At 41.6% G+C, this 23,159-nt stretch overlaps 1 protein-coding gene across 1 annotated transcript; it reads right to left on the bottom strand.

The window, feature by feature from the left end:
• Positions 1-595: 595 nt before the first annotated feature.
• LOC140508291 (uncharacterized) lies at positions 596-21,429 on the bottom strand. Its single transcript, XM_072616100.1, is given in 5 exon segments — positions 596-1,695; positions 1,698-3,896; positions 7,596-7,722; positions 17,793-17,875; positions 21,234-21,429. Coding segments are annotated over 4 exon segments (2,625 nt in total). The 5' UTR covers positions 17,826-17,875; positions 21,234-21,429; the 3' UTR covers positions 596-1,429.
• Positions 21,430-23,159: the final 1,730 nt, after the last annotated feature.

The raw sequence follows: 23,159 nt of genomic DNA on the forward strand, positions 1-23,159 counted from the left end.
GTCTGTAGCTCACTTTGTACAGATTTGTAGGTTGTCTCCCCTTCCATTGGAAGAGCTCCATTGGAGAGCAGGGGCTGTTGTTTGCCACTTTTTGTATCTCCACGGCTTAGCACAATGCCTGGCACACATAGGGGTTGCTCTGATGTTCAGTTCTGTCTGACATTTCCAAGCAACATTCACCAGAGGGTTCATTTGGCATCTTGTTTGATAACCTTGCTGATGTCCTCTGGGATATGGAAACATTTGATTGACTAGGGCCACCCCCTCCACTGGCTAGGGGTTCAGGAGTTACATTCATATGATAATCATTTGTCTTTGATCATTTCCCAATTTCAAAAAGGCCCATCAGCTTAAAACAATACCAATAGATCTAAAATAAAAGAATATGCTTTACAACATAACATGCAAGTGGTTGAAGAAAATGGATTTGCTCAGTGGTACTGAGAAATGTAAATTTCCCTTGGGTAAGATCTGAGGGTTTCTGTCTGATTGTCTCTCTTTCTGTCTCTCTCTCTCAGTTGAGCTATCTATATATTTTATCCAATAGACTTTAGTATGAGACTAATGATCCAAGGAATAATCACCATAAAAATCCTAATATTTCCAAAATGATTTAATGTTTGCAAAGCATTTAACAAATATTGCTTAATTAAATCCTCACCTCAACTCTGGGAGACAGATGCTCATACTACCCCTGTTCTAGAGATGGGAAAACTCAGGCAGGATGAAATGGCATGACCTGCCCAGGGACATACAACTAGGAAATACTAGAAGCTGAACTGGAATTCAGGTCTTGTGGATCCAAGGACAGCATTTCAGTCACCATGTCACCTAGCCCCTTAAAGAAAGCACTACAGAAATAAATGTACAACAAGTACTAAAATATTTAAAGAAGGAATTTTTCTGCCAGCCAACAAAAGGAAACAAAGTGAGTAGCCACTGATGGGGTAAGGGGTGAAGAAATGAAATCTACAAATGTCATGAAATATTAAGGAAGGATGACAAACATGAGGATTTCAGAGAAAAAAATATTACATGTATAGAGTTTTATATACAGGATGGAATTTGGGGATTTTTAATGAGGTCTCTTTTGTTGGAAGGTCTAATGAAGTCTGTGCTGCAGCAGGAGGCCTTCCCTTGGTAATTAGATCCCAAAGCTTTGTCTCCAGCATGATTGTTCCAAAGTACAGTCAAGTAGGAGCTCTAGGGGAAGCCCTTCCCACATCCCACTTCCCTTCTTCACCTCCATTTCAGCAGGAGGAACATCCTCCTCCAGAGAAAAGCACGGACACCATGAGCACATTTGTGAGACTTCTCCCCACAGTGAATCCTCTGATAGAAAGTAAGAAATGATCTCTAGCTGAAAACCTTCCCACAGAGTCCATAGGGAACTGCTCCTCAAAATGGTTTCCCTAATCCTGAAGCAGCTCTAAACTCCAAATGAATGACTTTCCTTTTCAATGACAATGATCAGATTTCTATCTAACAGGAATTCTGAGATGAGAAATGAGATGACTGTTGCCTGAAGGCATGCCACCTTAATTATATTCATTAAGTTTCTCTCAAATGTGGCACCTCTTCTATTAAATATGCTAAGAGTGGTAACTAAAAAACTGTCAAGTTCATCACATTCATGAGGTTTCTCTCCAGTGCGGATAATCTGATGTTTAGCAAGACTGGAGGTCAGCGTGAAATCATTCCACATTGATTAGTTTCATAAAGTTTCTCTCTAATGTGGATTCTCTGATGTTCAGCAAGATATTGCCTCAATAAGAAAGTCTTTCCACACTGATTACATTCAAAAGGTTTCTCTCCACTGTGGATTCTCTGATGTTTAGCAAGACTGGCTCTCTGTGTGAAAGCCTTTCCACACTGATTACATTTAAAAGGCTTCTCTCCACTATGGATTCTCTGATGGGCAGCAAGACTGGAGTTCTGTGTGAAAGTCCTTCCACATTGATTACATTCAAAAGGCTTCTCTCCAGTGTGGATTCTCTGATGTTCAACAAGACATTGCCTCATTATGAAAGCCTTTCCACAGTGATTACATTCAAAAGGTTTCTCTCCACTGTGGATTCTCTGATGTGCAGCAAGATTGCCTCTGTGTGTGAAAGCCTTTCCACAGTGATTACATTCGTATGGTTTCTCTCCAGTGTGGATTCTCTGATGGGCAGCAAGATGGCACCTCCGTAAGAAAGCCTTTCCACACTGAATACATTCAAAAGGTTTCTCTCCAGTGTGGATTCTCTGATGGGCAGCAAGATGGCACTTCTGTAAGAAAGCCTTTCCACACTGATTACATTCAAAAGGTTTCTCTCCACTGTGGATTCTGTGATGGACAGAAAGTTTCTGCCTTGTTATGAAAGCCTTTCCACATTGATTACATTCATAAGGCTTCTCTCCAGTGTGGATTCTCTGATGTGCTGCAAGACTGCCCCTGTCTGTGAAAGCCTTTCCACAGTAATTACATTCATAAGGTTTCTCTCCAGTGTGGATCCTCCGATGTGCAACAAGATTGCTCCTGTTTGTGAAAGCCTTTCCACAGTGAATACATTCATAAGGTTTCTCTCCAGTGTGGATTCTCTGATGTGCAGCAAAATGGTACCTCTCTATGAAAGTCTTTCCACACTGATGACATTGAAAAGGTTTCTCTCCACTGTGGATTCTCTGATGGGTAGCAAGATGGAAGTTTGTTCTGAAACTCTTTCCACACTGATTACATCCAAAAGGTTTTTCTCCACTGTGGATTCTCTGATGGGCAGCAAGTTTCTGCTTTGTTGTGAAAGGCTTTCCACACTGATTACATTCAAAAGGTTTCTCTCCAGTGTGGATTCTCTGATGGGCAGCAAGCTGGGAGCTTGTTCTGAAAGTCTTTCCACACTGACTACATTCAAAAGGTTTCTCTCCATTGTGGATTCTCTGATGGGCAGTAAGATGGGAACTCCTTTTGAAAGCCTTTCCACATTGATTGCATTCGTAAGGCTTCTCTCCAGTGTGGACTCTCTGATGGGCAGAAAGATGGGAGCTCTTTCTGAAAGCCTTTCCACATTGATTGCATTTATAAGGCTTCTCTCCAGTGTGGATTCTCTGATGGACAGCAAGATGAGAGCCCTTTCTGAAAGCCTTTCCACATTGATTACATTCAAACACTTTCTCTCCAGTGTGGATTCTCTGATGGTCAGTAAGGAGAGATCTGTAGCAGACCACCTTCCCACATTCATGACATTCATACAACTTCTTCACAGTATGAAGCTTTTGAGATATATCAAGATCTGAGTTGCAACCAAAGGCCTTCTCACTTTGAGTACAGGCATTTCTTTTCATTCCAACGTGAAATCTAGGCTGCCAAGGAAGAGATGAGTGATGGGATAAGGCTGTTTCACATTCATTATATTCATCAGGCTCCTCTCTAATAGGAATTTGCTGATGAGTGATGAGCTTACAGTTCTCACTCAAAGCCTTCCTACCTTTATTACATAGAGAAAGCATTTCTCCAGTATCACTTTTATGATGTCTCATGTGGACTGAACTCCAGCTCAAGGCCATTTCCCACTGATTACCTGGATACACTGGCATTTCATGAGGCTTCTTATGGGACTGAAAAAGCTCTACCTGTTCAACAAAGCACTTGCTATATTCATTGTTCTGAAGATGGTCATTCCCTGAGGTTATTTTATGAAAATGAGTTAGGATAGAAGACTGTTTGAATCTCTTCGCAATTTCATCAAATTTACAGTCACTCTGTGGATTTCTCTCTACCTTGATATTAGAGTCATGGATTTCTCTCAACTTGAAGTCCCAGGAATTATCACTCATGAATCTTTGCAGGTCACATTTTCCCAAAAAAATTCCAAGATTTCTAGTCATCTCATTTACTTCAAACCTGGTTTCTCCACCTGAAGAAAAGAATCAAACATGTACACACACATATATATGTATATGCATATAAGGATATACACGTGTAAGTATATGCAATAGCAATGGTTAAGTGAGACTTATGTGACCCATGACCTTCTCATCACCAACCCTAAATGCAACAAAACTCTGTATACTCTCAGAGCAAATACTGGAATCAAGCAGACTATCACTGTACAAAGAGAGTGAGATTGGGAGTGACAAAGCTGGTATACACCACGGAGTGCTGGACCCATGAGAGACTCATTCACTCCAAGCTAAACATTCACATGCAAAAAAAGTATCAGCCACAACTCAAGATGGCTATCAGACTTAATGTTAACAGATTAGAGTGATTCTCTATGGGAGAACAGTTTGTTACTAACTTGGAGAGAAAACCGAGCCAGCACAAGGTTTGCTGCACACCAGGAGAAAAGAAGTGAGAAGCTTGTAGAGATTTGTTGTACACTACCATGTTTACTTATCTAGGCCAGAACACTTGAAAGCATCCAAACTGGTTTGATGAAACAGATGGGAAAATGCAAAATCTAGCAAATAAAGAATGAAAATTCCACAGGGTCTACCAGTCTGTGGATTTGTTTTTGCAGCTGTACTCCCAGGAATTATATACAGTCAAGAGTTATTTTAAGTCGGTTATCTCATTTATTGGGAGGATAAGTTTATGGGAATGGGAGGATGGGGAGGGATCTTTGGAGCGGGGTACGCAAGTAACAGGAGGGCAAGGTAGTGGGTAGATGTAAAGCACAGGAGGAAGAAGGGATAGGAAACAAGAGATAAGCAAAAATGCAAAAACAAAGATCAGGTCTAGAATATGTATGTATATGTGTATGCATATATCTATAGCTATAGAGAAACATATCTAAACATTATGGTAGCCTTCTAGAGGGTGGGGGGAGGGAAAAAAGAACAAAGTAAAAAAGTGAAAAACAGAGAAAAAAGAAAACTCACAAGAAAGTAAACAAAAGATGGGCAGCTATCAACCCAATGTGTATTATTTATTGGACAGACTTTTTTGACATAAAAATTTATTGTTACATATTTTGAATCCTCTCCTGTTCTGCTATGCACAAACCATGCCTTTTTTTCTTTCTTACCTTGTATTTAAGCTCCAATATTTAAGTTTATGATAAGTTTTTGTTTCTTTTCTCTATTCTGTATTTGTGTTCTGGTGTTTGAGTCTAAAATATAATAATATCTCTTACTATCTCTTCCTGCACAGCTTTTTGGATGATATATAGGAATTCTGATGATTTATATGGGTTTAAATTATATCCAGTTACTTTGCAAAATTATTAGCTGCTTTAATACAATTTTTAATTGAGTCTTTGGGATTTTCCAAGTATTTCATCTTATCATCGACCAAAAAAAGTGAGTTTCATAACCTCATTCCCTATTCTGGTTAGTTCTATTTCATCTCTTCTTGTTATTGTGAGTATTTCCAATACAACAGTGAATTGTACAGGTGACAGCGGCCAACCCTGCTTCACACCTAAACTTAGTGGGAAGACTTCTAGCTTAGACTCGTTACAAATAATGCTTGCTGATATGTTTAGATAAATGCTTTTTTTAAAAACAAAATGAAGTTAAGGAAAAATCTATTAATACCTAGTTTCAAGGATTTTTAATAGAAACGTATTTGATCAAAAGCTTATTCTTCAGCGATTGATATAACCATATGTTTTTTGTCACTTAGTATTCATACAATCAGTGACGTGAATAATTATCTTTAAGTTCAAGCACCCCTCCATTCCTTGGATAAATGCAAATTAGGTTCAAAGTACAATCTTTGTAATATAGTGTGGTAATTCCCTAGCTAGCATTTTATTTAGGATTTTTCCATGATATTCAATCATGAAATTGGTCTATTATTTTCCTTCCCTTTTTTTTATTCTCCCTGGTGTAGGTATCAATACCATATTTATTTCAGCAAAGGAGTTTGTAGTTCCCCTTCTTTGACTATTTTTCCAGATCACTGATTTAATATTGGAACGAGTTGTTCTTTAATGCTTGGTAAAATGCCCTTCACATTCATCTGCTCCTGAAACATTTTTCTCAGGAAGCTCGTTTATGGCCTGTTTAATTACTTTTTGTAAAGCAGGTTTACTTAGATATTCTAGTTCCTCTTCTGTTAATCCCATGAGAATAAGGCTCCAGCACTACCTGCCTTCACTCCCACCTAATTCAAAGAGGATTAATTTCTATGTGATAATTGCTCCATTTTACCTCTCCCTACCAATTTTGTTTTAACCTCTTAAAACACCCTTTAATGTACAACATACTCTTCTTTTGGTGTAACTCCTGGGGTTTTGTTCTTTTTTTTTTTTTTTTTAATATATCTTGGCATTCAGTTCAGATACTGAAACACATATTCCATAAACTGTCATGAAACCACACTTTGGTCATATTGGATATTAAGCAAACCTTAGACAAACTGTCCATTTGGCCCACTCTAGTGTTGCTTACAGCCCATCACAGGTGACTAATGGTGCTTATCATGTGAATTCCCAGGCCACTGAAATAAATGATTTCCACCTCTTTGACAAATTTATGTAATGAAACAAGCATTTCCATAACATAGTACAATAAAAAAGATGATTGTACATGAAACAGAAAGTCTACTATGAACAACTTCCTATCCCACTGAAATTTACAACAAAATTATCATATAAATTTCTTGTTTTTTCTCCCTCCCCTCAGAGCTGGTTATGATTACATACAAATAAGGAAGTATGTATATGTGTGTGTGTGTGTGTGTGTGTGTGTGTGTGTGTGTATACACAATTACAGACACACTGTTTTCCAGTTTTCCCCACAATATTTTACAAAATCTTATCCCAAAATATTTTCTTTACATTTCTCAAACAACACATTACTATGTTTATTTGCTACTGTATGCATACAGTATTCCACTGACCTATCTTTCTATTTCGTACCCAGTACCAGTTTTGATACTGTGTTACAATCGAGCATAAGAAATTGTACTGCTAAAACACCCTCCTTGACGTTTTTTTCATTATCTCCTTTGATCTTCTAGACTTTTTGTTTTCCCAAATGAATTTTCTTATTACTTTTTCTAATTGGATAAAAAATAATTTTGGTAATTTGTTTGGAATGGTATTGAACATGTAAATCAGTTTGCATAAAATTGTCATTTTTATTATATTGGCCCTGCCTACTCAGGAATAATGAATAGTTCTCCAATTATTTAAATCTGATTTTATTTCTATATAAAGGTTTTCATAATTTGGCTTACATTGTTTCTGTTTTTCTTCTGGCAGTTAGACTCCAAAGTATTTTATACTGTCTGGAGTTTGGGGCCATTTGTTTTTGTCCTTTAAGGAGATTCTTGGAGAGCCAACTATTTTCTGTCCTATTCTGCTATCTTGCCAGAATCCCCTTCCATTCTTTTTAGCATGACATTTTCAGTGAAATTATTAGACACCTTCATGAAGGAGGAATGTGGCATTAAAATCAAGACACCTGACTTATGGTAAACTATTTAACTTGAAAAGGTGACAAGCCAAGACCAAAGTGGATGGAGAGTTGGCAAAAGTGGAAGACTCTGCACTCAATGAAGCTTCTGAGGCTGAGATGCACCAGAATATGGATCTATTCTCTGCTACTTGTAAAAACTTTGGCCTGACAATTAACACCAAGAAAAGAGAGGAAACAGTCCTTACCCAGGGACAGCAGGTTCTTGACATTCTCCAGCATGACATCCTTGTACAGCTCTTTCTGAAAATGGTCCAAGAGGCCCCACTCCTCCTTAGTGAATTCCACAACCACATCCTTGAATGTCACCAACTCCTAAACCATCAAAAGTCACATGATTTAGAGCTGAGGGAGACTCCAGAATTCATCTAATCCATCCCTCAAGTATTTAGAACAGGAAACTGATGCCCAGAGAAGGAATTTGCCTAAAACTCACATATCCTATATGAGTGTCACAGCCAACATCTGAAATCAGTTATTAAGAACCAATGTGGGGGGAGGGGTTGCAAAACAAAGATGGCTGGGTAGAAGGACGACCTACAAGCGTTCTCCCCCCACAAACCATAAAATACCTGTAAAAAATGACTCTAAACTAATTCTAGAGCAGCAGAAGCCACAAAACAATAGAGTGAAAGAGATTTCCAGCCCAAGGTAACCTGGAAGGCCGACAGGAAAGGTCTATTGCACCAGGCTCAAAGCAGAGTGCAGCCCAGCCTTGGCTGTGCAGTGTGGCAGGGACAGGACTGGAGCAGCCTTCAGTGCGCCACAGGCAGCAGCTGCAGTTCCCAGAACCCTCAAGTCACAAACACCAGAGACAGCTTCAAAAGTCAGTGAAGAAGCTCTTTCACTTGAGTGAGAAGGGAACAGGGTCCTCCTGCCCTAGCCCCAGGCCAAGGCGGCCCTAGGTGGCAGCAGCATCCATTTTTGGAGCCCTTGGCCTAAAGAACCTGGTGGAATCAAGCTGCTGATCTGGGTCTCCGCCCTGGGGTGAGGAGGAACGCTGGCCTGCTGGAGCTGGTGGAGGCCCTGGACAGGGAATTCTACTCATAGATGCTGTGCAGAAAAGCTTACAGTAGCTCCCAGACTAGAGCACAGGCCAGGAGAGGAGTAAGAACCTCTCCCTTGATTGTGCCACTGAGAACTTAAAGGTTCCCAGAATATACCCTCCTCTTGAAAAAGGGCTCAAAAGTCAAGCAAGTGGCTGGGAAAATGTCCAAAAAAGGGGGAAAAAGTAAGATTATAGAAGATTACTTTCTTCATGAACAGGTATTTTCTTCCATCCTTTTGGATGAGGAAGAAGAATGCACACTATCAGAGGAAGACATAAAAGTCAAGGCTTCTGCATCCAAAACTTCCAAAATGTATATGCAATGGTCTGAGGTCATAGAAGAGCTCCAAAAGGATTTTGAAAATCAAATAAGAGAGGTGGAGGAAAAATTGGGAAGAGAAATGAGAGTGATGCAAGAAAATCATAAAAAGTGAGTCAATAGCTTGCTAAGGGAGACCCCCAAAAATGCTGAAGAATGTAATACCTTTAAAAATAGACTAACTGAAATGGCAAAAGAGGTCCAAAAAGACAATGAGGAGAAGAATGCTTTAAAAAGCAGAATTAGCCAAATGGAAAAGGAGATTCAAAAGCTCACTGAAGAAAACAATTCTTTAAAAATTAGAATGAAACAGATGGAAGCTAATGACTTTATGAGAAAAAAAGAAATTACAAAACAAAAGCAAAAGAATGAAAAAATAGAAGACAATGTGAAATATCTCACTGGAAAAACAACTGACCTGGAAAGGTGATCCTGAACAGAGAATTTAAAAATTATGGGACTACCTGAAAGCCATGATCAAAAAATGAGCCTAAATATTTCCTTTCATGAAATTATCAAGGGAAACTACTCAGATATTCTAGAGCCTGTGGAAAAAATAAATATTGAAAGAATCCACCAATCACCTCCTGAAAGAGATCCAAAAAGAAAAAATCCTAGGAATATTGTAATCAAATTCCAGAGTTCCCAGGTCAAGGAGAAAATATCGCAAGCAGTCAGAATGAAAGAATTCAAGTATTGTGGAAATATAATCAGGATAACACAAGATCTAGCAGCTTCTACATTAAGGGATCAAAAGGGCTTGGTATGGGATATTCCAGAAGTCAAAGGAACTGGGATTAAAACCAAGAATCACCTACCCAGCAAAACTGAGTATAATACTTCAGGGGAAAAAATGGCCATTCAATGAAATAGAGGACTTCCAAGCATTCTTGATGAAAAGATCAGAGCTGAATAGGAAATCTGACTTTCAATCAGAAGAATCAAGAGAAGCATGAAAAGTTAAACAGGAAATAGAAATCATAAGAGACTTACTAAAGTTGGATGGAGAGAAATATAGTTAGTCTTACACAACACGACTATTATGGAAATCTTTTGCAAAACAACACATATACAGCCTGTATTGAATTGCTTGCCTTCTAATTGGGGATGGGTAGTGAGGAGGAAAGGAGAGAAGCTGGAATTCAAAGTATTAGAAATGAATGTTGAGAACTGTTATTGCATGTAAGTGGGAAATAAGAAATACAGGTAATGGGGTATAGAAATCTATCTTGCCCTACAAGAAAAGATAGAAGATGGGGATAAGGGAAGGATGGGGTATGATAGCAGGGCACATTGAGGGAAGGGGTAATCAGAATGCAAGGTATTATGGGGTGGGAGAAGGGGAGAGATGGGGAGAGAAATTTGAACTCAAAATTTTGTGGAAATGAATGTTGAAATCTAAAAAGAAACATTAAAAAAAGAAAACTAAAAATAAATTAATTAAAAAAAGAATCCAATGGAATATGGAGAAAAGCATTTTACATTTGAAATGAGAATCATGATAGAATAATAAATGCTAGAAAAAAATCTGACTATTCAATGTTTCTCCCAATGTAATTAGGGGCAAGATATGTGGTCTATTATTGATGCAAAAGATTCTGTGGAGGAGATGGTCAGGTCATCTGCAATTCTTCCTGTGTCCTAAGAGACATATTATGAATATTTTATGAAGACTTTGTGAGAAGTTGAAAAGTACTGTGCATTCTGGGAGGAAAAACAAACCACTTCACAATGATCCCTGAGCAGGAAACAAAGAAATTATCATGTAAATTTGCTAAAAGTATGTAATAATGTATGAAGCAGAAAAAACTATGAAAAGAATTATAAAGAGAGATTGGTCACAAAATGGTGTCAACTGAGTGGTATGAGATTGTTTCCACCCAAGTCAAGAAGAGTTCTCTACTCTTATACTGAAGGATTGAGATGACCCTGAGTAAGATGAGTCATATTCACATCTTCTGTCTTTGCTTTATGATTGCTTTCAATTATTCACAGAAGACATTCATTCATTTTAATATTTAATTACAGAGAAATAAGAGTAACTGTGGAGAAAGGAGGATTCCTTCATAAAAACATGAAATTTTATCAAGTGGGGTAAGAAATTGAGCTAATGTATAAGAAAGATGTTGACAGTTTGTGAAAAACAAATTATTTCCACATGCTGCTACAACTGTACAACACTGGCATTAGGGTTAGGGAGTCAAAAGAATGAGTCAAGAAGCAGACGGATGGAGACTGTACAAGAAAGTGACTACTGCTTCAAATCCTTTGATACTTGGGAGGGCCCATCTGTTGTCACAATCTAGTACATGCAAAGCATGTATTTAGTGAAGGCACTTGGAGTTTGATGCTTCTCATTTCTAGCAGAATGGTATGATTCACTGATTAAGAAGTTGTATCATTTTGGAGCAATTCTCTTTCTTGTAGATAAAAATCTTCAACTTTTTATCATTTTGATTTCATCAGATTGATCTTCTGTTTGTGTATTTCACTTATAGCTTTCTTTATTTCTCTTACTGAACTTCTGAGCAATTAAAGAATTTTTTAGTCTTTTCCTGATTTCTGCAGATTCCCAAGAATGTACAATTCTTTTCCTTTCACTAGATGTTCTGACTCATGTCTCTTCATTGCATTTTATTCATTCATAATGTGAACAATCACTAGAGGAAGGTCATGCTTTTCTTCATTGTTAATTAGTCTCTGGAATCCCTAACCTGTTCTGATCAGAAGTTCTTTCTTCCCCCATCCTCCCCTATTTTCTCAACACAGAGTGAGCTCATGTCCTCCAAACACCTACATAAGAGGGTCAGCTCACATATCTCCACATCTGCACCATGATGCACTACTTTGGAACTTCTCACTCACTTTGCCACCATGTTTCATTGTCTTTTACCTCAAATCTCTCTCTTTCATATTTTCTCTCCATTGAAAGTGTAATCTCTATGGGGACAGGAGAGTCTTCTTTTCTGTTTGAATCCCCAGGCTTTAACACAGCAGATGGCATTATTCATTAGTTTCTAGACCGCATTTGAGATTTTCTGGGCAAAGACACAGGAGTGGTTTGCCATTTCCTGCTCATGCTCATTTTAAGAATGATGAACTGAGTCACAGGTAAGTGACTTAGGATCACACAGTTAGTAAGTGTTTCATGTCAGATTAGAACTCATCCACATGAGTCTTCCTGATTCAAAGCCCAATGCTCTGTCCACTGGGCCACCTTGCTGCCCTCTAGTCACTCCTTAACCTTTTACACAACTTAGCTTTCTTCCTTCCTTTCCTGAAAAGGCTCTGTGCAAACCTAGCATTGGTACTTTAATTGCCAAATCTGACAAACCTGTGCTGAAAATTTAAATTCAGTCAAAAGTTTGCACTTGTAGGTCCAGAAGGCCCAAGTGGTCTGAATGCCGCAGGTTCCCTCACCCTGCTCTAGACTGATTGAATTCAGATACCAGGAATAGAGTAATTTTGATCCAACGATATCCTTCATTCTTATATTTATAATTTATGGCCTTAATACCGAATTTTAAGAGTATTTTTCATGAAGCTATGACCCACTGACAGAAAGTAAAACATCTATGCAACTTCAGAGGAGACCACATCATAATTTCGTTTAGGACACATTCAGTTCTATTTGCTGCCAGGACCTCAAAATATAGGGCCCACTCTCCTTCAGATTAGTCTATGGCCAGAGTCTCCTTGTGGCAGTCTTTCTACTCAGAAGCAGAAGGGACTCAGTTCCAAAACAGGGTGAAGTAGGGAGAATGGGAGTTAGTGGACAGATGAGGAAACAGGAGTACTCAGGGGGAACCAGTGTTTTACATTTTGACCCAGGTAGAATGTGAGCCTTGGAGTGGAAGTGGGTGCACTAGGATAAGTACAAGGCAGAAGAGGGGTCATTCCAATGGCCATGGCATTGCAGCTGACAGAGACCAGGAAAAAGAGCAGAGAAGAAGGTAGGGCACTGAGTTTCTAGTCATGAGTATAAATTTGGTGGCGGAGGATGATCCTGGGGCTTCAGGAAGATGATCATGGGATGAGGCAGAGAGTGCTGGGCCCCTCAGAAAGGCCTTCTTCTGCTTTCCATATGGTCCACAATTCTATGCAACTTCTGCCTTGGACTCCTCCTCCTGTCAGGCTCCCTGGCCCTTTTCCTTGAGATAAAGGTGTCTCCTAAAAATCCAGTGCTAGGCTTGCAGTTCCCAGGAAAAGTCAGATGGCCTACCTCTACTCTAACTGACTAGCCTTCAAAGTCCAAGAAGTAGTCTTTGATGCCACCTTCATGGCATGATTCCTGCTTCACTCAGTCCTCATAGAGCAGCCCTCCTGTCCCTCCAACACTGGCCTTGTCTCCTAATTGGAGACAGTACACCTCAAACTGTATCCTGTGATTTTTGCTCTTTGGTCACCACCCCCCTCCCTGAATCTCTTTCCCACTTTAATTCTGGGAAACACAGTCACACCTTTGGTACTCACATCCCCCAAATCTGAGCACTGAGTCTTTCCCATAGAAAGTGGGTAATGGCTTTTAAAAGTGAATTTTTGAGAAACCACAACTGACTTGATTTGACATTATACTGGATGTCCTGAGGTCAATGTCATCAGTGGCCCCTTCAGTACCTCCCTTCCCCTAATTTCTTTGAAAAAACTCAATACTCACTTCCTGGCCTGTGGTTTTGTCAAACATGGCACAAAGGACTTAGCAAATGCTGGTTAACTATCTAACTAATCAACCAGCTACCATTTTCTTTGGACTGGTGTAAGTAGCTATGCTAAAGACTTTTGTAGCGGGGAGAGCCAAGATGGAGGTGTAGAAACAAGGACTTGCTTGACCTCTCCCTCCAAACCCTTCAAAAGACTTATAAAAATGACTCCAAACAAACTCTACAGCAGCAGAAGCCACAAAATGACAGACTGAAGCAAATTTCTATCCCAAGACAATCTGAAAGGTCAAAAAGAAGTATCAATCACACTGGCCTGGGAGCAGAGCACAATTCAGCATGGGCCACGTTGGCACAGACAGAGCTGGAGCAGGTGTTAGGGGACTGAACTGCTGGCAGCTGTGGCAGTTTTCAGACTTCTCAACCCACAAACACCAAAGACAACGCTGAAGGTCAGTGGGAAGGGTCTTTCTCCTGGCTGAGAGTGGAGCGTGTTCTGGCCCCAGCTCCAGTCCTGGCCCCACCTCCAGCCTCAGGTACAGGGTGGCCGTTTCTGGAGCCCTCCAATTAACAAAGAGCTCAAAAGTCAAGTAATTGCCTGCGTGGCTGCCTCTGAAGCCCTCTAATTAGGAAAGAGATCAAAACTCAAGTAACTGGCTGGTAAAATGAGCAAAAAGGGGGAAAAACAGACTATTGATTCTTAAGTTCTTGGTGAAAAGGTGTTTTCTTACATCATTGATGACAAGGAAGATCAAAACATACAACCATAAGAACACAACAGAGTCAAAGCTCCTTCATCCAAAGCCTCCAAAAAATATGAATTGGTCTCAGGCCATTGAAGAGCTCAAAAAGGATTTTGAAAATCAGTTAAGAGAAGTAGAGCCAATGAGGAGAATGGGCCAAAGGGAAAAGAGATCCAAAAGCTCACTGAAGAAAATAATTCCCTAAAAATGAGAATGGAGCAAATGGAAGCTAATAACTTTATGAGAATCAAGAAACTATATAACAAAACCAAAGGAATGAAAAAAATAAAAGACAATGTTAGGTATCTCACTGGAAAAACAACTGACCTGGAAAATGGATCCAGGAGAGATAATATAAAAATTGCTGGACTACCTGAATGTCACGATAAAATAAAAAGAGCTTAGACATCATATCTCAAGAAATTATCAAGGAAAACTGCCCTGATCATTTAGAACGAGAGGGTAAAATAGAAATGGAAAGAAGCCACTGATCACCTCCTGAAAGAGATCCAAAAAATTAAACTCCTAGGAATACTGTAGCCAAATTACAGAGTTTCCAGGTCAAGGAGAAAATATTACAAGCGGACACAAAGAAAAAAATAAATTAAATTAAAATTAAATTAATAAATTTATTAATAATTAATAAATCGATAATCAAGCTAAAATTTAAAAAAAATTTTACATTGCGTTTTGCAAACACAAGCAGGATAACATGAGATTTAGTAGCATCTACACTAAGGGATCAGAGGGCTTGGAATATGACATTCCAGGGGTCAAAGGAGGTAGAATTAAAACCAAGAATCTTCTATCCAGCAAAATTGAGTATAATACTTCAGGGGACAAAAAACCTGAATTTCAATGAAATAGAGGACGTCCAAACATTCTTGATGAAAAGACCAGAGCTGAATAGAAAATCTGACTTTCAAACCCAAGAATCAAAAGAAGCATGAAAAGGTAAACAGGAAAGAGAAACCATGAGGGACTTATTAAAGTTGAAATGCTTACATTCCTACATGGAAAGATGATATTTGTAACTCATAAGACTTTTGTCAGTATTAGTTGGCAGGAATATATATATGTGTAATATATATATGTGTCTGTGTGTGTATGAACATGTGTATGTATACATATATATACACATGTATTTGTAGTTAGAAAGACAGAGACAGAGCACAGGATGAGCTGAATATAAAGGGATGATAATCTAAAAAATAAAATTATATGTTGAGAAGAATGTGTTGGGAGAAAGAAAGGGAGAGGTAGAATGTAGTAAGTCATCTCACATAAAAGAAGCAAAAAAGAGTTTTCACAATGGAGGGAAAGAGGGGAAAGTAAAAGGGAATGAGTGAACTTATTCTCATCACATTTGGCTTCAGGAGGGAATAACAAAAACACTCAATTGAATATGGAAGTTTATCTTACCCTACAGGAAAGGAGAGGGGAAGGGGATAAGACAGGGGAGATAATAGAAGGGAAGATAGATTGGGGGAAAGGGGTAATTGAAGAAAACATTTTTGTAGAGACAGAACAAAGGAGTGAATAGAATAAGGGCAGAGAGGGACAGGATAGATGGAAATGTAATTAGTCTTTCACAACATAACTGCATTCAAAGTGTTTTGCATGTTTTCAATGAGAGTGGGTGGGGATGGGGGAAGGGAGAGAATGTGGAACTCAAAGCTTTAAAAATGAAAGGTAAAAACTGTTTGTGCATGCAACTAGGAAATAAGATGTATAGGCAATGGGGTACAAAAATCTATGTTGCCCCACAGGAAAATAGAAGGGAAGGGCATGGAGAGGATTGGAGGAAAGGGTAATCACAATACATGCCTTCCTGGGATGGGGGAAACAGGGAGAAAATTTGAAATTCAAAATTTTGTAGAAGTGAATTTTGAAATCTGAAAATAAATAAATTTAATAAAAAAAAAACCCCTCTGTAACAAACCTGTCTAATTCTAAATCCACATTCTGCTTCTTTTCCTAAAAAATGTTCCTTCACCTCTCCATCCCCTAACCTGATTTTGCTGAAAACTTCATGGTAAGCCTCTCTACAAGACTACAGGGATCCTACCCAAAGGATGACTCATGTATCTCAGGAGAGCCTGTCTCTACGTCCTCTGTGGAACTGGGAGACACACAGGTCCATCAGGGAGTAGATAAATAAACCACAGTACACTGTCTGTGTGTAACCTGTGCTCCCTAATTCTGCTTGTCCCTAGCAAGCACCCTAACAATTCCCACAATAGAATCAAATGAGATAATATTGATATGGCTCCTGGAACTTAGCAGATGCCATATGACCAGCCCCTCAACCCTTTCTAGTCTTCTTACACCTTGGTCCTCTTCTTCTCTCTGACCCAGGGACAGTGGCCTTCTGGCTGATCCTTAACCAAGACCTTCCATCCCCTAACCCTGTGCTTCCCAATGGCTGTCTCTTGTTGTTGAAATGTCCTCAGGTAACATCTCACCTTCTGAAAACCAGCTGTTTCTTGTCCCTGCCCTTTCATAGCGCTTCTCATTCATACTGTATAGAGCTTGTTTGCACAGAGATGCTGACATGTTTTCTCCCAATTAGACTGAGCTCATGGAGAGCAGGGACTGTTATTTTTTCATCCTTTCTTTGCAGAACCAATACCTTAGCACAGTGCTTGCCACAGAGGAGCCACTTTCTCAATGCTTATTGACTTGACCTAAGAAGTAAACAACAAATGAGAGGGATTCAGAGAAACCTGGGGAGGTTTGTGTGGCCTGAGGCAGGAGGACATGAGCTGAACCAGGAGGACAATTTCTGCTCTGCTGACAGCACTGCAAAGGACAGCCTACATCTATCAGGATAAAGCTTCCTTGGCTCTCTGTGATTCCACGTTTACTAATGGTGATCAGGTCTGTTAATTAAATTAATTTGTTAACTACCTGATTAATGGTACTTTGTCTCTGGCTGGCTGTTTTTGTCATTCTCAGGGTAGGCAATGCCTCAGTAAAATCCTGTTAACACCTCCATCTTTGGCTAAGACCCCTCAACCCACCTGCCTTCCACTACACCTGAAAATGTAAGCTCTTCAACGCCAGAAGCTTTATTTCTCTCCCTTTACAGATGGTTTGTGTTTTCCCCAAGCATGCACACCCATGGCTGAATACACACGTGTATGTGTAGGAGCTAGCATGGAGCAATGGGAAGCAAAACCACTGCTCACTATCCTTAGACTGCTGAGTCCTGGGTTCAGATCCTGTCCCTGCCACTTATTACATGTCACTGGAATTAAGTCACTGTCACTGCCTGGGCCTCAGCTGGGGCGGGCAAGAAAAGCTTTCTAGGAACCCAAGCCTGTGACAAGCTTTGCTAATTTAATATTACTTCACTAAGGTTTCATTCACAGTCACTATATGCCAGTACCTGTGGCCCCAGCAAGACTGGGTTCAAACCTCTGGAAAGGGAACCTGGATGGAATCAGGACCTGAGGTCCAAGTGGGTCTCAGATACTTAATGGCTATGTGACCCTGGGCAAGTCACTTCATCTCTAGCTGCCTCAGTTTCTCCTTTTGTAAAAGGGCATAAAGCTTCCTTGGCTCTCCTGGATTTCACTTTTGCTGATACTTCTCAAGTCTGTGGCTGGACTCACCTGGGATGAGGGTCTCTGGGCCCCAGGGGCCATTCTCCTTGGTCTCTTTCCTAGGAATAGGCTTTGGTCCTCAGCAAGCTGACCTGGGGAGAAAGAACAACTTCAAGGTGGGAGAGACATAGACTTTGCCTTCTCTTCCTAGAGTGGATGCTGGAATGATAGAAGGTGAGCTTTCAGAGCAATTACAAAGTCCCTGCATTGCCCTCAGAGGAGAGACTCCACCACTGGAGGAGGGCAACAGGGAAGGTCATCTTTGGAAATGAACTTCTACTAAACAGGAAGAGAACTTGCCACCCTCTTGAACTCTTTTCCTTGAAGATAACGCCCCTCCCCTAGAATCCTACAAGGACTCAAGAAGCAGAAGGGGTTTGGGATCCCAGACAGGATGAGACCAGTCAGAGAGTCTCAATGGCTCCAGACCCAGAGCTCTGCTTCTACCTGTTACTATGGGTGAGATATGTGGGTCAGGCAACTGTGACCCAGTAGTAACACTGGAGATGGCACCTGTCAGCAGAACTTTACAGTACATTACTGTACCGTACTGTACTACCCTGGGCATGGCCAGAGGCAAAACTGAGCAAGACAGAGGCAGTTGTATCAGCCATGGAGGAGGGATTTAATTAACTCATTTCAGAGTCAGGGAGGAGGTCTGCAAACCATCTGCAAACCTCAAGTCCTCTTTTTGGGGAGGGCTTCCCCTGCTTGGGGGAAAGGGGAGAGTTCATACACACACAAAGCACAATTGGGCTGGATCATGACATAATCAATTTTAGATCTTGAGCTGTTATTCACAGGGCAGACTCATGCCTGGCATTCCTGGGTCCAGTGGAAACAATTCTTAAGCTGATTGTCTCAAGTCCTGAGGGTCATGATTACTCTGTGAGTACAGAACTGGTTTTACAATCTTTGATTCACTTCACTGAACTTACAGAAGCACAGGAAAGTTGAAGTTGTCAAAAGTGGATTGATTATTTTAAGTGGCTCAGAATCTCTGACTCCCAAATCCAAATCCCCTGGGGAAAAAGGTGATTCTGAAAAATCTAAGTAGTTACTATATTCATTACACATATGATATGGATTAATATGAGAATAATAAACCCCTTTACATACGCTAGTACCTTTGGGATGTGATGGGGAGCCTGGACAAGTAGCTGGGGCAACCCCCAGAGCCAAGACTTGGAGGGAAGCCTGGTCCTGGCAAGTCTGGAGGGCACTCAGCAAGAGGTCAGAGGGGGAAGATGAGACTCAAGGGAAAGTTCAGCCAGCAAAATCAGGGAGTGGTGAGGGGCCCTTGATCAGACCTAACTGGCACCTGCATGTGCAGAGCTGGCTCCCAGAAGTCAGGGAGATCTCTGCTGTTAGGGAAGAAGGCAAAGAGATATGAACTCCAAGAGAAGAAGTCAGAGAGATCTCAGCTCCAGGGAACATGGAGAGTTCTATGTTCTGAAGAAAAAATGCAGAGAAACCTTATCTCCAGTGGAAGAATGCATTGACCTTAACTCCAAAGGAAGAAGGCAGAGAGACATTATCTCTAAAGGAAGAAGGTATAGACAGCTTAGCTCCAAAGGAAGTCAGAGAAATCTCAGCTTCCAAAGTAAAAAGGCAAAGAGATCTCACCACCAAAGGAGAAAAGCAGAGAAAGATCTCAGCTTCAGGGAATGCAGAGTAATCTCTCTTTTGAGGGAAAAATGCAGACTTTAGCTCTAAAGGAAGAAGGCAGTGAGACCTTAGCTCCACAGAAGGTAGAAGGATTTCTGCTCCTAGAGCGTTTTCCCAGCCAACCTGCTCTGGCTGAGTCTTCCTAATTCCAAGAGTCCTGCCCAGCCTTGCTGTCCATCTTCTAAACTGACCCCTCTTCTCCCCTGTCCTCCCAAGTTTAGAATTCTACCCAGGTCACAACTCACTAGGCTGGTCATCTCTGAGGTCCTCTCTCCCATTGCTCTGCCATGTGCCTCCCTCCCTCTCTCCCTTACTTTGCTCTGCAACTCCATACCTCCTTAGCAAAATCTCCTCATCTTCCAGCTCTCCCCTACTACCCTTATCTTCTTCCTCACAGGGATATGCCCAGCCTGTATCCCTCCTGCTTCTCCCAACCATTCACCTCCAGATTCCCTCCCCACTCAGGCCCCTCTTCTCTACAGCCTGGGCTCAGACCTGCCCACTCCTACTTAACTCTCCTTCAAGCTGGAGACATTTACCACCTTGGCCCATCTCTATACCTGACTTTCCATACCCCAATCCTAACAATGAGAGGACCTTTCTTTCTGTCTTGTTTTTATTTCCCAACAGATCTTCTCTCACAGGAAGTCTGCTGAATGCTAATGAGGAGGTGAGGTTGGGACATCAGGGCACCTGGTCCCAGGGCATATTTTACAGCAAACATTATAAACTTTATCTGCTTAGATAAATGAACCTTCACATCTGCCTCTAAGACTAGGTGTTTGGCCATTCTATCCCCTAAGAGGCCCAACTATTTCTTCACCCCTGAAAACCTGGATTCTAGTGGGAAAGGGAAAGGTGCAGGAAGCAGGTCATCTTGGTCCTGGGGAACAAGAAGGGCAGGAAATTAGGAAGGAGACCAGAGACGGACTGACCTGGGATTGCTGTGGGGGGGTAGAACACAATACCCCAGCATATAATACTTAAGACCTTTGTATTTTTTTTTAACAAAAGTAAAGACAGCCCCCATCATCCTGGGACTTATCTGGAAATGGGGAGTGGCGGGCAGGGAGCGGCTCTATGGTGGAAAATGTGACTTGGCTGGGCTGTCAGGCCTTAAGGCACAGATTGCCACCTCAGGTCCTGGAGCAGAGACGGACAGCACCTGGGTTTTCATTTCCTCAACTGAAGAGGAAAGGGAAAGTGTCAGGATGAAAAATAAAGCCAAAAGGAGTGTACACACGGACATACCCACGTGCAGGTTTACCTACTCACACGTCTACACAGACAGCTACAGATCCACCTGGCCTGACCGCTCAGGTGGGAATGAAGAGCACTTCCGGAGCTTCCCAACGGAGCTCGGGGATTTCCAGGGCATCCTGACATGGGCACCGGAAGCGTGCAGAACGCCAGGACACAGCCGAGGCCTGGGCCGGGGCCTCACGGAGGGGAAGCCCCGAGGCCGGCGTGGCTGCTCGGCGCTGCGGGCAGAGGAGGCGGCCGGGCCACGTCCTGGGGGCCTGGAAGTGCTCGGGGAAGGGACGGGGGGCGCCGGGACTCCCGGACTGGGGGCGAGGCGGGGAGGACTGAACTCCGGGTACAGACACGCGCCGCCTGCACCGGAGGTGCTCCCCCCACGCGCAGGAACTTAGACGGTTAAGGTCCTGCATGTCCTCTGTCCCCCTCCCTCTCCCAGTACAAGTTCCCGGGGGGCCCGGCCCGGCGGAGGAAATCTCGCGGGATTTCCCTTCGGGGCTCCCCACGCTGGGCCCCGACTCTCACCTGGTCCCGGCTCCAGGTCCGCCCGAACCTGCTCTTTGATCTCTGGGGCAGAGGGAATTCTGGAGAGCTTGAAGCAGGCAGACCTACGCCGCCATCTTCCCAGAATCCTCTGCGGGAAGTGGTCTCCTAGGCAACGGCAGACGCTCTTTACGAGCCGGAAGTGGAAAGAGCCACGTGGAAAGGAATCCTGCCTCCAGATGTGGTCCTGTTCAGCCTCTGTGTGGAATATAGAAGGAGGCTTCCTGTTTGTCTTTTTCTCCAAAGTTTGGAGGCGTGACAACAGATGACACCTGATTTTCTCATTTAATCAGTGCTTTGGAGGATGTTTTCATGTGTCATTTGTGGCTGCCATGGACAACTTCCTGTCCTTTCAGCACTTGTGTATTCGCATTGGTTCCTTGGTACACATGGATGTCAGTTCTCTCCCTATCATGGATATAAATGACTTATTGGGGTCATCTATTATGTAACATCTGAGATATTCTACATGCTACATTTTTCTCTTCTAATCTGGTCTGCATTTATTTTGTTAAATCATTTCAGTTTTATGTAGTTGGAATTTCATATTTTTTACCTAGATCTTGAATTCTCCCAGTCACAGTTGTGAAAATACCTGAGTGCCAGGCCTAGAGGCCTGAGGGCTACCCGAGTCTTACCTTACCTATCGCAGGTCTTCAGCTGGCCAAACCGGATAAACGTATGAGAGAAGAGACTTTCCAGAGTCGAACAAGGGTTAGGCTTTATTCAGGGTCTTGGTTACATGTGCAGGGGGAACTGTTCCTTAGGAGAGGAAGTGGAAGTGGGGAGAGAGGGAAGAGGGGCCTTCTGTCCTGTAATGGTCCCTCAGCACTAAGAGCGCCTTCAGGCTTTCCTGACCCTACTTAAGCTCTCCTGCCGCATAGTTTGCACCTGAATACCGTGCCTGTTAGATAACAATAGGTGTGCTCAGATCTGGGCCAATCTGGAGGGCGGGGATGCTCTCTCCCAGCACTTTTCTCACGGGAAGAGGCAGAAATGCACGAGATAGCTTGGTCTCACACCTCAATTCCCTGCTGTTCCCTGGGGGGCCTCATGAGAACTCTAAGGTTTAGAAGTTCTCACCTTTACCTGCCCGAGACTGTCCACATGGAACTGAGCTTACACCCCCAACACCTGAGTGCTTACTTACTGAGTATATTACTTGTATTTTTAAATAAATATTTAAGTATTAAAATAATAAATATTTTTTTCATTAGAAAAAATATTTCATGTGCCTCTCTCACCCACCTCAAATGAAGAAAGAAAAGAAAACCCCCATGGCAAATATGTATAAGCAAAGGCAACATACCGCTATTGTGTGTCCCAAATATACATTTGTAGAAGTTCCATATGCTGTTTAGAAATATGTCTGCTGAGCAATTCCCATTCAGAGGACACCTTAAGTCTTTTTGGTTTAGTCTCTCAGGCCTCCTATTCAGGTCTACTTTGTTTTTCTTATCTTTATGTGAAACTTAATCCAGAGTTGATAGGACTGGTAAAGTATTGTCCTTTTCTGATTGTGGGTCTCCCCTGTACTTCACTTACTGCTCTCTTTACCAATGAAAAGTTCAAGGCACAGGGATGATGTGGATAGAAACAGTACCCTAAGAGTTAAAATACTATTGATTGACTTTGTGAAGCCCTTGGTGCCCTAAAGTCTCCCCTTATCTCAAATTTCCCCTTATCCTGGACTATATAATTCCTTGCTCCCCCTACCCTGCATCCTGGGGAATGGGATTTCCTTATCTTGTGTCATTCATATTTCTCACCTTGTGCCTTTATCTTGCAAGACTTACCCTTGATCTCCAAGCCCCACAAGGAAACTCTAAAATCATCCTATATAAGTTTGACCCTTTTCCTATATCAAGGCCTTTGTTTAGTTTCTTGCTATATCTCAGGCATGCTACT

This window comes from Notamacropus eugenii, chromosome 5 (assembly GCF_028372415.1).
Source record: "Notamacropus eugenii isolate mMacEug1 chromosome 5, mMacEug1.pri_v2, whole genome shotgun sequence".
NCBI classification, from domain to species: domain Eukaryota; kingdom Metazoa; phylum Chordata; class Mammalia; order Diprotodontia; family Macropodidae; genus Notamacropus; species Notamacropus eugenii.